Source organism: Chenopodium album, chromosome 24 (assembly GCF_948465745.1).
Source record: "Chenopodium album chromosome 24, dcCheAlbu1.1, whole genome shotgun sequence".
In the NCBI taxonomy this organism is placed as follows: domain Eukaryota; kingdom Viridiplantae; phylum Streptophyta; class Magnoliopsida; order Caryophyllales; family Amaranthaceae; genus Chenopodium; species Chenopodium album.
Genome location: NC_137857.1, coordinates 11,520,992 through 11,537,632, shown reverse-complemented (window position 1 = coordinate 11,537,632; position 16,641 = coordinate 11,520,992). Strand labels below are relative to the sequence as shown.

General features: G+C 36.3%; 1 protein-coding gene across 2 annotated transcripts; it reads left to right on the top strand.

Annotated features, from left to right (window-relative positions):
• The first annotated feature begins 2,612 nt into the window (after positions 1 to 2,612).
• LOC145611670 (protein DWD HYPERSENSITIVE TO UV-B 1-like) lies at positions 2,613 to 16,390 on the top strand. 2 transcript variants are annotated; one of them, XM_081667022.1, is made up of 8 exons: positions 2,613 to 3,662; positions 5,316 to 5,910; positions 9,074 to 9,562; positions 10,660 to 11,100; positions 11,576 to 11,770; positions 12,353 to 12,409; positions 15,656 to 15,718; positions 15,800 to 16,390. In XM_081667022.1, the coding sequence occupies exons 1-8, from the start codon at positions 3,505 to 3,507 to the stop codon at positions 15,881 to 15,883; spliced, it is 2,082 nt and encodes a 693-aa protein (XP_081523148.1). In that variant the 5' UTR covers positions 2,613 to 3,504; the 3' UTR covers positions 15,884 to 16,390. The 2 variants fall into 2 exon arrangements, with proteins under 2 accessions (XP_081523148.1, XP_081523147.1); XM_081667021.1 differs by having other exon boundaries at positions 2,614 to 3,662; positions 8,900 to 9,562; positions 15,800 to 16,388.
• Positions 16,391 to 16,641: the final 251 nt, after the last annotated feature.

Sequence of the window (16,641 nt, the reverse complement as noted above, 5' to 3'; positions counted from 1 at the left end):
CTTGAGCAAAGCTGCGTTGAGCAAAGCTCAAACTCAGCTCGCTCAATTGTCAATTTTTCACCCCTTTGGCCCGTTGGTGCTGTTTACAACTTTACATTAGTAAATAGTGATGAATCTGATGATTCGTCTTCTGCTCTAAAGCGTCTGTAAACCAAAAAGGCTAAAACAATCAAACACTATACAAAAGAGCGTCAACTGCCAAGTGCCAGCAGAAAACACTAAATTACCTTATTAAAATTCGAAATTCCGTTGCAATAATTCATTCAAAAGTGTTGCAATCTTCAATTGCAATCTCCAAATTTCCTAATTTCTCAACCTTTTGCGAATTTCTCTTCCACTAAGTCGCAACAATTTACGCTGCTGAATTGCTGATAATCAAATGGATTGCAAAACCTTACAACAAAGGTTTGTTTTTCTTATCTATATTCATCTTCTGAATTTTGAATTTTCAATTGATTTTTGTTATAATTCACTCGAATTTGCATTTTTTTTTGGGCCAGCAAAATTGATTTTGTTAATTTTCATTTTCTTCTAATTTCAATTTCATTACCTGCTGCATGAATTTTATTTTTTCCGGATTAATGCATTATTTTCCACATCAAACTAAAGTACAATTCCCAAAAAATTGATTTCCAGCTTATAAATTATGTTCAATCTTTGCATCTTTAAAAAATGGTTGATTTATTTGTTGTTGTTAATGTGTGAAACCCTAATTTGTTAGTTTCTTAAATATGTTGTTATTTTGATTGCAGGTATATTGATGCTTGTAAGAGGCATGGAATTTTACCATACAATAGCATAATCTCATCACTCTTTATGGTATAGCTCTTTTGCTCTACTGCTTATTATGAAATAATCTTACTTAGTATGGCAATTTTCGCGTTTGCACAAACATTAAGGAGCTCTCATCAGCTCGTATTCGGCTATTGACTTTTTAATTCCACAAAATTACTGTTAATCTCGGTATCTTATACAAAAACTATCTACTTTGTTGTCTATATATATAGTATGAGTATCATATTGCTTGAGCCACAATGTGGTAATTGGAGATTTAGCTCTTTATTTTGCTTTTTCCCATATACAGTACTTAATCCCTTAATGTTTTTATTTGTTTTTGTTTTTGTTTTCGGAGTTGAATAAATATGTGGAGATATTATGTGTCTGTTTGTTCACCTTTCATACATATCTTGATCGTGGTATGTACATTTTAATTTTTTAAATTCAATTTTGATTTCTTTCTATGGAAGGGATTAGAGTTGCTTGGAACATCTCATAAACGAAATGGTGTTACTTTAGATGAGACTGAGGGAGTGTATGTGTGTATTTGTGTGGTTGTCACTTTGTAAGATTGCATTTAATGCTAAGATTACGCATTATGATACTCATTGCAAACATGCTACACTTCTTTTCCATTGAGGGTATGGAATAAAAGTATATTATAATCAAAAGAATATGGTACTAAATTAACATAGAAAAAAATCCTATAGAACAACTATTATTTATATCTTTGTTATAACTTTTTGGCTCACTTAGAGGAATATAAAGAGTTCAACTTAAAAAAGACAGGCCCCCCCTTTTAGAAAATGGACATAAGAAGATTCCTTTGTAATATAACATAAAGAGTATGACAAGAGGCTAATTTAGTCATCAATGGATACCTCAAATCAACAAAAACCTACACACACTACAGTACTACACTAACTAGTGCTAAGCTAAGAACAATAAATAAGATAATATTTGACATAAATGTATGGTTACCTAGGTTTGTGTGTCCTCTCAAAAGTAAGTTGAGTGCCCTGGTCTTTGATATAAGCTTTAGTGCCCGGTCAATAGGCACTCGTAATTTTGTGACTTGCCTCTTGTTGCTTGAAGATGGAGTCCTTTCTTGGTTTTTCTTACTCTACAGTGCTTTCCATGTTACTGCATTTTCCCCATTGACTTATTTCTAATCCGTTACCTACTTTCTTGCAGGGTAGTATGAAGAGTTCCCGAAATGAGACATGTATTCTCGAGTTTTCCTTGGACCATCTGAAGGATTGTGATTTTCTTCCTCTTTAACAAACCTTTTCAGTTAACAAACCTTTTCAACAAGATATGGACGGCTACAAGGATCCCACAAGATTGGAGGAAGAGCACCTTGGTCCCGGTTTATAAAAACAAAGGAGACGCTCAAGATTGTTCTAACTATCGAGGAATTAAGCTTATGAGCCATACTATGAAGTTGTGGGAAAGGGTGATTGAACAAAGGTTGAGGGCATGCACAAGCATTTCAGATAACCAATTTGGTTTTATGCCTGGGAGATCTACTATGGAGGCAATCCATTTGATAAGACAAATGATGGAGTTTTATAGGGTAAAGAAGAAAGATCTTCATATGGTCTTTATTGATTTAGAGAAGGCATATGACAAGGTGCCAAGAGAGATACTTTGGTGGGCAATGTTGAAGAAAGGTATCCCACGAAGGTATGTAGACCTAGTTAAGGATATGTATCGGGATGTGTCAACAAATGTGAGGACATGCGGAGGGTTGACAAAAGATTTCCCTATTACAATCGGATTGCATCAAGGGTCTGCATTAAGCCCTTTTCTTTTTGCAACGGTTCTAGACGAATTAACTAGACCAATTCAAGATGAGGTTCCATGGTGTATGCTGTTCGCAGATGATATCGTTTTGGTGGATGAGACTAAGGATGGGGTTAATGTCAAGTTGGAGCAATGGAGGCAAAGGTTGGAATCTAGAGGGTTTAAGCTAAGTCGGAGTAAGACTGAATATTTGGTATGTCGTTTTGGCACTCAGAGGGGGACAAGCAATGAAGTGGTGAGTTTGGATGGAAAGGATTTGACCATGAGTGAATGTTTTAAGTACCTAGGGTCGATCATCCAGAAGAATGGTGACATTGATCAAGACGTGACCCACAGGATTAAGTCAGGGTGGCTTAAATGGAGAGCGGCCACGGGAGTGCTATGCGACCGCAGCATTCCCTTAAAGTTGAAGGGAAAATTCTACAGGACTGCCATAAGACCAGTGTTGCTCTATGGTACAGAATGTTGGGCTTCTAAGAAAGAGCATATTAAAAAGATGGAGGTTACGGAAATGCGCATGTTAAGGTGGATGTGTGGAAACACTTTAAGAGATAGAATCAGAAATGAGGTTATTCGCAAGAAAGTAGGTGTGGCGGGCATTGTAGATAAATTAAGGGAAAATCGTCTGCGTTGGTTTGGACATGTAAGACGGAGACCCGAGGGTGCACCGGTGCGAAGAGTGGAAGAGTGGGACCATGGAGGGATTAAACGAGGAAGAGGGAGACCAAAGATGACTTGGTTGGAAGGAGTGAGGAAGGATATGAAGTGCATGGATTTACGTGAGGATGAAGTTTTGGATCGTAAGGGATGGAGGAGAAAGATTTATGTTGATGACTACACGGAATAATCAAATTTGGTTCATGTTAGCCGACCCCACTTTTGGGATTAAGGCTTTGATTGATTGATTGATATGAGCTGTTCATGGACATTGATGACTCTCTCATTTATGAGGTTGATATCTATAACACAACCCTATGTAGCATGAATGGAGGTTACCTATTGTCTCTATTGCGTGCATTGAACAAGAAGCTTCGTGCTGTTCGCTTGAATGATTTGTCTCTTGAAAGGGGTTTCTTAAGGTATGTGGTAGCTTGCAAGTCATGTGACACTGGTTCTGTTTGTATCTGCAATGAGTTTATCTTTAGTTTGACATTGTTTTTCGGATTTTTTTTTTATTCAATGATTACTTATTATAAGCTCCAATGCCCCATAGAAAACCTAGTCAGTTACTTAAGGATATTAAAAGTCGATAACTGAGTAATATTTGGAACATTAGCAGGATTGCATCAATAACTTAAATTACATGAAGTTGAGTTGTTTAAGGATTCAAAGATGGATATATTTGACTCTACCAAAAGCTTTTACACCTAGTAAGTACACCTTGCCCCTTTCTTTACTCTGATTGTACCACCTGTGTTGCATTATTTCAAAAAATCCTATCGCAAAGCTAAGTGGTTTTTTATGTGTACTTACCTTCTAGACTGAAAGGAACTAACCTTATTTCAAGGATGTGTTAAATAGTACTAATTGTTCTAATCTCTGAGGTTATTTGATTGTGGAGTTCAGGAAGACATTTTTGAGGAAAATTGTCAGGGCTTACAGATTGATTTTCTTCATGTGCAAAGTTAGTGTCCTTAACAACACCAATGACACCTTATTTTGCAACTTAATTACAAGTTGTAAATAAAGAGACCTTCAGGTTGCTTTGCATTCGACTATATGTTCTGCTATGCAGCAATGTTCAGGTTGATTGAATTTTCTTAAGTATATTTAATTAGATAATGTAGTTTTTTAACAGCTGAAAAGTTCAGCAAAAAAGGACATGCTGTTTTTCAATAAGGAATCTTAATTATAGATTACACCAGTCACTATAAACCTTCCTAATCATATAGATCTTATGTGCCCCAGCCATCTTGGCCCATAAAGTTGTGCCAGTTTTTGTTTTCCTAAACCGTCATTTTGGTCATTAGGCTGCAGTAGAGGGCTTGAAAAACTCTTAATTGCCAAAGCTTGTTGAGGCTATCTTTGACATAGATATTGAGCTGTACACTACTTCCTTAAGATAATTGTATAGAAAAGCTCACCTTTGGTGTGCCTAGGCACTAGTCATTTAGGGTACGTCGCTTTTTTTCTTTCTTTTATTTCTCTTTTGGAGAGGTGCATTCAAAGAGGTGTACCTGAGGTGTATTTAGTAAATTTTTTTAGTTGTTGCCTCTTTCAAAGGCGCAGCAGGACTTTTATGGCATTTATCGCTTTAGTGCACCTTGATTATACATTTCTTACGATTGCTTATGTTTTTTGTCCGATTGTTTGAGCCATTGTTGTAATGTTTAAATAAGATTCTTAAATCTTGCAGATACGTTTGTATTAGATGTGAGATGATAGTATATTAGTATTGCGTATTCGTTTGTCAATCCTTATTAAGGTTAGGTTTCGTTATCAATAATAATAACCAAAAAAAAAAAAAAAAAGCTGTTTGGATATGATTGGAGCTGATAGGTTTGTTTGGTAGAATATCTAAGAGTGGACACTGACAATTTAAGGAGAAATTGATAAGTATTTATATTCTCTCTGTTGTATTTGGTTTGAGAAAATGACTAGGGACCTTTACCCGTTGAATCAATCTGTATCAAGAGGTATATATGTGAGCATCTAGATGGTCTGCAGTGTTTTAATATTCAGATTATCTGATGTTCTTCATCTATTCTGATACTGCTGGCTTTCACATGCAGGGATTTATTGAAAAGGGGTTTGACATGCAAGGAGTTAAACCTGAGATCTTCATACCTTAGGCAACTTAATGTCACAGGAAGTTTTTTGCAACTTCAAACTCTTAACCTTGACTTTAATACTTCCTTAACTAGCTTCCAAGAAAGTTGTTTTACTTGTATGCCAATTTTGAAACACCTCTCAGTGTGTGCAACAAGAGTTTCTAATCTTTGGACAACTGGGGCTGCTTTGTCAAAGCTTCCTTCTCTAACTGAACTTCGTTTTCAGAATTGCTTATGCTGTAATAATACGGGTCCTTGTCCTAAATCATCCGCTCAAAGAACGCAAGATAATAATTGGAATGGATATTATGATGATTTATATGTAAGAGCATCATCAAGGCACAGTCTTCTTCTTAATCAACCTCATTCATACTCAGAAGAGATGCTTCAGGGTACATCTGTAATTGAAGATCCAAGTTTTAGTGAAAATTCTCACTGGCCACAAGAACATTTCTCAGATGATTATGAAGTTGATGCACCAAATTACTATGAAGAGCTTAGTTTTCCCTCTTTGTCCAATGCGCTCCACAGCTTTGATCTTTTGATCAACAATGCGGTAAGTGTTAACTTACACTATATATGTGCCAGTATGTTGTTTGCTTATATTGGGTTGATGCAAAATTTACCTAATGTTAAAGAGCTTGCCAATCTGAAGTACAACAGCAGTTGATGGCAAGAAATTAAAGAGAAATTGGAAGTTTGATTAATGTAATTGAGTCAAAAGGGTTACAAAAAAGGTGACTTCAGGCTACTACTCTCCAATGCAAGTGACTTTAGGCTATTACTCTTTAGGGCTCAGTTTATAATTTTCTGCTTGCCTTTCTCTACTCTCTTCTGTCCTTTTTAACATATTCACCAATCCCTAAAATGCTACCTAGTATGATATATGATGACTTAATTACTACGATTTGTCTTCTTCACCTAAAGCTGCTAAAAAACGGCTGTCAACCAACCCATTATCAGGTGTGTGCTTGGCCTCTGTAGTCTTCTTTGGCTGCTGCGTGTGTTGTAGGTAAAGGGTGCAGATGGTTTATTAGGATTCGTCACACATAAGCATGGATTAATCATTAAATATTGTTGGCAGAGGTTCTATGATTTCAACCCTTAAAACCTAAAGTTTTTGGCCTGTTTAAGTAATGCATAGCGGATTATTTTCTTACAGTGAGGATGATATCTATCTTGTTGACCTATATTGGATGTCTTGATAATGTAGTACATGTGAGCTAAGCTTCTCTTCCGAAGTTCAATTTGGGTAATAAGAGAGATTTAATTTGTTTCTGACAATGATAATCGATTGTTGAGGATTGATCCTAGCATATCTATCTTGTGCTTTTGCAAATATCAAATTTGGTTGCTTCTAGATGCTCTATCTTTTATGATGGTGACATATCTTTGAACAATTTGCAAGGAATCGATATTAAGGGATGGGCATTTTAGTCATAGTCTATTAGTAGTGACTTGGGGAATAAGTTAGAGGTTTGTTAGGAGAGATTTTCTATAAATAGGCCTCATTACTTCATTAGGAGGAATAAGGACATGTTGAAAATTGTGAGGTTTGTTATCGGAAGAGAATGAGCCTCTCGAAAGCTCATATTAGGAGAGCATCCACCTCTCAAAAGTGGAATTATCATTCAATCTGCTGTAATCTTCATCTTAATACTATAATCATTGATTTTCTTCCTATTTGCTGCCATTGTTAGTGCTGAAAATGATGTCAGTTCCTAGCACAATATGATGCGTAGGAGCCTTAGGTACTTTGTTAAAAGCATCCATTCTATGAGATATAAATATTATTGTAACTTAGTTTATAATTATATTTTAGCACACAATCAAATCAGCAAGCCACAAGTATCCGCCCAAAATCTCTTAAGCGTCTTCTAGAATTAAGTATGAAAACAGAGAATGATTCAAGCAATCAAAAGAAGTAATTAGCTACCCAGATATTTTGTATTGCAATTCCAGAAAAATTACAACACAAATGCCCTCTTTCGAGAGGAAGGCTCTCTCCCAAACAACTCAACAGTATTTTCTAGATACTTTCCCCCAATCCCTTAACCATATTTATAATCAGAATTTAGCCTAACAAACTCAATTATTTCAGCTAACACAGGGAAACAAAATAACAAACTATATTCTGAATTACTCTTCTGCCCTCAAGCATAACTAACTCTGTCCAGCTCAGCTTCACACATCAGCAGCACCATTATTCTTGGGCCTTCTCCTAGAATAAGTAAAACGGACCTCAGGCCTAGGATTATCTCTTGCAGCGTCACTGTCTAACAAAGATTACAAACTGGCATATGAAGCTTTCTGTACTGTTTAATTTTGCAAACTGTACAAGGCTGTTGTGGGATCTGGAACATCTGCTCATCCATTAAGAGGATGAACAATGGTACATAACTCTCCGAAGGGTCTCTTTCTATCTCTACCATTCTCTCTCTTCAGGATACTCTCATGACCCAATAATGGAAAATGTCTCTCCATGGAGATCCACCCAAGTTAACAAAAAGTTGTAGAGGTAGAGCTAGCTGTCCAGAAAGAGTCTCCATGGAGAGCCACCTATGATACACCCAAGAGCACATCATTCAGGTAGAGCTAGCTCTTAATGTTCTCTATTCTTGGAGAGACAATTGGAGAGCTCCTATGAAATACCCATTGTACATGCTCTTAGCATATCCACCTGACCCATTATCCTTTCTATTTATTATATTTTGAATTGTCTGAATCTGACTAAATTTTGGGCTGGACTGGGATATTCTTGTTGGATGATCCTTGCTTATTAATGTGGCTGATTAAGTACATTAGCAGTAAGAAATTAAAAGGCTTCATTCCGGAAATCTATAAAGAAGTTGAAGTTATGGATAATAAGGAGTTGGAGCTGGGATATTATGTGCTTTTTTTATTTTTTTATTTTTAATTTTTTTATCCTCTCTTACTAATCTTGCTTTTCTCCCTTTTGGATCATCTCTGTTGCTGTCTTGTTTTATACCTTGACAACGCGAAACATAGTATACCACCAGCAATCTGGTTTGGTTAATGTCTCGTCGTTGAAGGTTTTCCGTAGGAACACTCATTTTGACTCCTTACCCTATAGTCCTATACAGAGTAGTGAAGTACGTTTATGGAACAGGGGTCAGGGGCTTGTCCTTGTGTGATTCAATTAATAACAGGCCAATTAAAATCTCTTGGATTAATAGTTGTCGTGTTGGAGGATCTGTTATCTACAACTTGCAATGCAGCCTAGATTATGCAATGACTGCATTGGCATTGGCAGTCTTGTTTTCTGTTACTATCGAAATTGCTAGGATCTTGTTAAATCTTCTTCTCCATATGATCTGAAGTTTTGTCAACCAAAATATGTAATTCATACTTTAGAAATGCAATTTAAAATTTATTTTAGAAAAAATGCTATTGGTATGTTTCCTCCTTATCCTGTTTGAGTGCTGCAAGAAGGTAGACATGCTTTCTCAAAAAATTCCCTTGATTCAAGTTGTATTTGCAATAGGGAATGATTTGACTTGAGACTAATATGTTCATTACAACAGTTTCCTTTAGGGATGCTTTCAACTGATGATGGAGATTTGTCAGCAAGTAGTATTTACAGTAGTCAAGCTCAATCATTAGATGTCTCAGAGAAAAGAAAGTACTTGACTCATCATCCTTCACCAATCTGCTTTGAGAAACATTACAGGGATTACATTATAGCTTCACTTCCTCAGCTGCAGGTTCTAGATAATTTGCCTGTAAATGATACTGACAAAGAAAGTGCAAAGTTCAGAATTTTGAAATGTTTTGAGCACTTGCCTTACAGAAGAAAGGAAAAAGAAAGTGTTGTTAGCATCTTAAAAAATCGTGAAACCAATGGTAGCCAGACTTCTTCGCGTAAACAAAAGACATCCTGTTTGCATGTGAGGTCTCCTCAATATCATTGTAGATCTCTTGGTGCTGCTAGAGTGGGTGCTTCTGCATGGCCTTCGTTGCATCCTCTTTCAACTTCTGGTTGTGTTTTTGGGGATGAAAATAAAAGTTTCCGGCCCAGGCAATTCGAGTACCATCCATCTGATGCTGGCTTAATGGCCTTTGGAACTCTTGACGGTGAAGTTGTTGTTGTGAACCATGAGAATGCTAAGATCTTTAGTTACATACCTTCTTTGGGAGCAATGAATAGCGTTTTAGGCCTTTGTTGGCTCAAGAAGTACCCCTCAAAGGTATATACTTTTGGTACAAAATGTGCACTATCTTAATTTTTTTTATAGATGTATTAATTTTTTTTCTCTGTGTTCTTTTTATATTATATTCATGACTTGCATTTGCTTGGTTCACTTCACTTATTCATCTGTTGGTGTTCATTTTCCACTCTCTTCAACCTTTTTCTGCAAAGTAAACACTCTGTTTCACAGTAAATTTTTCATGGAATACTAGATCTTACCTCATGGTATTTTAGTATTTTCCCTTCTTTTCTTCAAGTCAATGATGGATATACACCCTGGTATTTTATTATCTGGATAACTCTCTTTATAGTGAAGTATGTATGTCCATGCCTATGATGTTGCTTTATCTAATCTTTGCTTATGCCTCATGCTATGATCATTATTGTAGGGAAAATGCTGATGAAAGTCTGCTCTCTCTCTCTCAGAAATCATCCTAGCTTCCAAGAACATACTCCCATTTTTTTTTATACGTAAAAAGAAAATATTCTGCAGATAATATATTATACACATATTTTACTTATTAGAAGAAATCTTTTATGTGCTCCTGTAAGATAATACATGTCCCTTGTAATATAATAAACTCCTCTGTCCTATTCTTTGGTTGTGTTTCTATGTTAAAAAATGTTGATGCTGCAAACTTGTGATAGACTAGCCTAGGGTGACGGGTACTATAAGTATGAGAGTTTTAGTTGGTTAAGATTAGCTGGAAGGAAGTCAGAGAGTTTGTTAGAGGTTGAGAGAGGTAAGGGAGCCAGAAGGTGTCTATGTATAGAGGATTTCAGTAGGAGGGAAATTGTGCAGAAAATTGCTTGGTGCTTATTTTACATTGCTCTAATTTTTAGTGGGAGTGATCAGCTACCCAAGGTCTGGGATTGTAGCCAAGGTCTGTTGATTTAATTACATCAAATTACAATCAACTATCAATTTCCTCAAAATGCTCTGTTACTTCATTTCTATTTTCCGAATTTCCCATCAATTATGCATTAACTTTAAATTATCATGTTACTTTCATATTAGTGCACTATCTTCTGCTGTGCTCTTAATTAAATGAAATTTTGTAACCTTAGTTGGTCTATGTTCTGTTTCTTGATCAGCTCATTGCGGGGTCTGATAATGGTTTATTGAGATTGTATGATGTGCAACATTGGCAAGCAGCAGTTACAGGAAGAAATTTCAATGCTAGTGGCTTTGCCTTCGATGACTTTGATCAACTTACTTCTGTTCATGTCAACGCAACTGATGATTTATTTATTGCCAGTGGATATTCAAAAAATGTTGCCTTGTACGACATCAACACTGGAAAATGCTTGAATATGTTTAGTGATATGCATCAACAACATATTAATGTTGTAAAGTTCTCTAATCATTCTCCATCTGTGTTTGCTACTTCATCCTTTGATCGAGATGTCAAAATGTGGGATCTAAGGCAAGGGCCATCTCAGCCTTGTTTTAAAGCAACAAGCGGCCACGGAAATGTGATGGTCTGTTTTTCGCCAGACGACCTTTATCTTCTTGTATCAGCTGTCGACAATGAGGTAATTCAAAGGATCCACAACGTCCTGTTATTTTACACGCTACAGCCAAGTTTACAATTCTTATGTGATGCTGCACCATCTTTGTTGGCTTTTATTGGTAGGGGTGGTGGTGGGGGGAGATTACTTTTGGGCATCTTGTTGCCTTTGCATTATTGCCAACTTAAATCACTAAGATTACTAGAAATGATTATTGTCATTTTGCTTCCACTTATTCTTGTTACTTAGGCTCCCTTTGCTAATCGTGTTATGGATAGAATAATAAAATACTAAGAAACCGATGCCCCCTGTCCCAATTTATACTCTGTAGTCTGTACAATACTTGAATATCTCTACGAAAATGCTCTAAACATTTGCTTTGATGAGTTCATGAGTTGATGACATGTGTCTATGTTACATCTTATAAAGTGAAAATTGATAAGCTTCAGATTGTATCCTTGTATAGTTATGATTTCATAATGATAATTTGTATTTCCAGGTTAAGCAGCTTTCAGCAATAGATGGAAGGCTCCTGTTGGATTTTGATATAGCTTCAACAGGAAGCTCTCAAAATTATACTCGTTCATATTACTTGAATGGAAGGGACTATATTATAAGTGGGAGCTGTGATGAGAACGTTGTTCGTATTTGCTGCGCTCAAACAGGACGAAGGCTTCGTGACATATCTTTGGAGGTAAGAGTTCTTGAGTCATCTCTCTCTCTCTCTCTCATGCTGTTTCTAAACTAGAAAGTAATACATGTGATATTGGAAACTACTTTGAAATTTAGATTAGGACAATCACTTGTCACTTTGTTGTGTTACATTTTCAATATATGTTCATTTAAGTTCCACTCCTCTAGCAAGTTCAGATAAGGGAAGTTAAGGTGGACAGATTGAAGCTTTAATATTAAAATATGCTAAATAGTTATAAATGCATGGCATTAATATTGTCCAAGTGTAAAGGCTATGTCTAATTTTAGTAGTTAAAGAATGTTTAGTTTTTTATTTCAATTGGCAGTTAAATTGACTTTAGTTGTAGTTTGATCCTGATACTTTTGCACTTTATTTTTATGTGTTGAAAACTTGAAAGTGAAATTATCTGTTGAGTGATCTTAATTTAGTAGTTAAAGAAGGTTTGTTTGGTGTTTACTGAACACCTTTATAAAGCTCATAGGAAGCATTCTAATCTTGCAGAAACAGTGAGTGGCTTCTTTATTTATTTTTTATGTTAATAAAAAGGTTTAATATTCTTAATATTTTTTTACGTTCTTACAGGGTAAGGGATCTGGTGCTTCAATGTTTGTGCAGTCCTTGAGAGGCGATCCTTTTAGAGTAAGTCTTCTAAATGGAATGGGCAGAAATTTTGCTAACTTTTCTACAAAAAAGTAAACAATTATTCTTTTCAGTGTCTTTTATGCTGAATAAAAATATTTTATTGCTTTGAAGATTGGTATAGTAAAATTATCACATGACCATGACTAGTATATTTATCTGCAAAATGTGTCTATTCACCATCTCAATGAAAAGGCATGTTACCACTGCTTAGTAGAATAACGTTTAGTTTTTAGATTGAAGAGTATTATTTTTATTTTATGAATCTGATGTGAGGTTCTTGAGTTGACACCAAAATCCTGTTTGGATAACAATTTGATTGAGCTGTAGAAGGGGGAGGGGGAAGAATTATAAGGATATGTCTTTCATCCTTTATAAATGAAGTCTTTCAAAATTTGAGAAGATTGGGAAGGAAGATTAAGCCTTTTCAATTAGCACATGTATTACTGATGTGATGGAGATGGGCAGGAAGCAGGCCCCGATGGCTTTATGGAGCAACATTTTTTTTTAGTAATATTATAAATGAAGCCTTTCCAAAGGTTGAGGGCATGCACAAGCATTTCAGATAACCAATTTGGTTTTATGCCTGGGAGATCTACTATGGAGGCAATCCATTTGATAAGACAAATGATGGAGTTTTATAGGGTAAAGAAGAAAGATCTTCATATGGTCTTTATTGATTTAGAGAAGGCATATGACAAGGTGCCAAGAGAGATACTTTGGTGGGCAATGTTGAAGAAAGGTATCCCACGAAGGTATGTAGACCTAGTTAAGGATATGTATCGGGATGTGTCAACAAATGTGAGGACATGCGGAGGGTTGACAAAAGATTTCCCTATTACAATCGGATTGCATCAAGGGTCTGCATTAAGCCCTTTTCTTTTTGCAACGGTTCTAGATGAATTAACTAGACCAATTCAAGATGAGGTTCCATGGTGTATGCTGTTCGCAGATGATATCGTTTTGGTGGATGAGACTAAGGATGGGGTTAATGTCAAGTTGGAGCAATGGAGGCAAAGGTTGGAATCTAGAGGGTTTAAGCTAAGTCGGAGTAAGACTGAATATTTGGTATGTCGTTTTGGCACTCAGAGGGGGACACGCAATGAAGTGGTGAGTTTGGATGGAAAGGATTTGACCATGAGTGAATGTTTTAAGTACCTAGGGTCGATCATCCAGAAGAATGGTGACATTGATCAAGACGTGACTCACAGGATTAAGTCAGGGTGGCTTAAATGGAGAGCGGCCACGGGAGTGTTATGCGACCGCAGCATTCCCTTAAAGTTGAAGGGAAAATTCTACAGGACTGCCATACGACCAGTGTTGCTCTATGGTACAGAATGTTGGGCTTCTAAGAAAGAGCATATTAATAAGATGGAGGTTACGGAAATGCGCATGTTAAGGTGGATGTGTGGAAACACTTTAAGAGATAGAATCAGAAATGAGGTTATTCGCAAGAAAGTAGGTGTGGCGGGCATTGTAGATAAACTAAGGGAAAATCGTCTGCGTTGGTTTGGACATGTAAGACGGAGACCCGAGGGTGCACCGGTGCGAAGAGTGGAAGAGTGGGACCATGGAGGGATTAAACGAGGAAGAGGGAGACCAAAGATGACTTGGTTGGAAGGAGTGAGGAAGGATATGAAGTGCATGGATTTACGTGAGGATGAAGTTTTGGATCGTAAGGGATGGAGGAGAAAGATTTATGTTGATGACTACACGGAATAATCAAATTTGGTTCATGTTAGCCGACCCCACTTTTGGGATTAAGGCTTTGATTGATTGATTGATTGATTGAATATTAGTGTTTTACTTTTTGCAAATATTCCATAAGCAATTGAACTATATCTCAGAATGATGCAGGCCCATTAGGCATACACCTTTTTGAGGATCAAGTCCAGCAAGCCACACATTTACAGTTGTAGCCTAAAACTTTCACTCTTGTTATTTTGATATTACAAAAATTCTTTTTGAAGGGAAGTGTAGCCTGTGGGAATTTACTTATTTCCAAGACAAGAATTTTTGGTTGGTTGATATTCTCATTTTTTTTCACTTGTCATTCTTTATGTCGCCAAAAAAAAAAAAAAAAAAAAAAAAAAAAAAAAAAAAAAACTTTCTGTTACTTAAAAATCTTATTTAGAAGGCTAATGGGTGGAAGATTTTGTGTATGAACCTTTAAACTTTGAATACCCTTAGCTCCTCTGTCCTCTGCTACTGTGATAGTGTACATGCATAATATCTTCATTCTCTTTCATTGCTTCTGTCTGTCTCTCACCCAGTCTTGCTCTCCCCTATTTCGGTTGAAACTCTACGACCTTACCTCTTCTCGATGTATCTCTTTCTATATTCTGTTTACTAAATGCTCTAGAGGATATTTAGCTGGACAGTTTCAAGATTAGGAGGATGCATAACTCTCTAATTCTCATATTGAAGACTAATGGTTTGAACTTGAAATTCTTGTTTTGATTTATTGTTGGATAAAGTAGGAGGGTTACGGTAGGCCAGTGACAGCTTTGTCAGATTACATCACATGAGCCACAATGATTGAGACTCTTGAGAATAGTACTAGGATGGGTGACCTCCTAGGAAGTTCTCGTGTTGGTTCATGTAGCCAACCCCACTTATGGGATTAAGGCGTTCAAGCATACATGAATTATGCAAGATTGATTGAGACTCTTGAGAGTAATACTAGGATGGGTGACCTCCTAGGAAGTTCTCTTGTTGGTTCATGTAACCGACCCCACTTATGGGATTAAGGCGTTCAAGCAAACATGAATTTTGCAAGATTTGGTTTTCATCACAGCTCTGGTAGCTTTTAGTTTTTATTCTCAAGATCCTTTTATTGCCCAAAATATGTTGCCATGGAAATCAAGCATTCACGAAGTTGATGAACTGCGATTATATTTTTAGATATAAAATTATAGTGATTAAAAATTATACTAGTATCTTTTGTTAATTGCTTATTATACCCGATTTTTTTTAACCTTTGGTGAACTAGTGACTCTAAGAGCTGCTTCATACAAACTGGTTTTATACTATAGAGCTGTAGCATATTCTAAATAAAAAGAACTTGTTGAGTCAAAATTCAGGAGTTTAGAAGTTTAGCCGCTTTTGGCTTGTATTATCAACATCTCATAAATCTTGTTGCATTGATGTACTTCTGTTATGTATCAGCTCATTGGTGTACAAAACCAACTCAACATAGCTATGTTGGTTTGACTATAATTCTAATTGCATTCGTTATTGTGTTAGGATTTTAATATGAGCATTTTAGCTGCCTATATGCGCCCAAGCTCGAATTCTGAAATCATCAAGGTAAATTTCTGCCTCTTCTCTGCGTATATTGATTGTCTTACATACCACCAACATTTTCTGAGCCGCTGTTTTGATTTTCAGGTGAACTTGCTGGCATCAAGTGACGGCAGCTCTGACCCCTCGGATGATGAGACTTATCTTCCATCCTTTGGTATGGGAGGCTGATGTATCATGTATGTTCCTCCACTGGCACTTCTTGTAATGTTATCTCTGTTTATAAATTGTAACGTTAAGTAGCTGATTTTAAAATAATTAAAAATCATCACCAGGTATATCTCTGTACATCAGAAAGTGATCTAAGCTCCTGCCTTAATTGTATACTATTTGCTTTCAGAAATTCAGGTCATATTTTAACTGTGTGAAACTGCTTTTGACATAATACACCGGAGAACATGATAATAGTAATCAGGATAATCTACAGTGTTTACACCCTATCGGGATCATTCACCGGGGTTTCTTAGAGATATACTACAAAATGGGCTTACGGAAGTACACAAGTGATTGTCCTTGTTAACGGCTCTTGGATTACAGTTACAAAAAGGGCTGGCATTAGGTGGTGTTGGTTCCTACGGGTTTAATGGATGCACACTAGCAAAAGTTATAGATTTGTGTGATGTCCAAACTACGATTTGTTGTAGCAAAACCAAACTTCGATTTGTTGTAGACTCTAGATTTGTGTGATGTCCATAGAATGACGTAGCTAAGTAGAAGTACCAGATTTGTCGTCCGTTAAAATGGTTACTGATTGAATCATTTTAATATTGTGTGGTTACGCATATAGGCTGCTAAAATGGTTACCAAATCGTAGTTATAGCATGTCTACAACAAATAGAAGGTCTGATGGATGCACACTAGCAAAAGTTATAGCTTCTAAAATATTGTGTTGTTTAGTTTTTTACAAGCATTTGTCCAAAAAAAAATGA

Bases quoted from the DNA above. Each gene is read 5' to 3' on its own strand.
- LOC145611670 (XM_081667021.1), top strand. From the start codon at position 3,505: ATGGACATTGATGACTCTCTCATTTATGAGGTTGATATCTATAACACA. The intron at 12,410-15,655 runs GTAAGTCTTCTA...TTATTGTGTTAG, and splicing joins TGAGAGGCGATCCTTTTAGA to GATTTTAATATGAGCATTTT. The intron at 15,719-15,799 runs GTAAATTTCTGC...TTTGATTTTCAG, and splicing joins CGAATTCTGAAATCATCAAG to GTGAACTTGCTGGCATCAAG.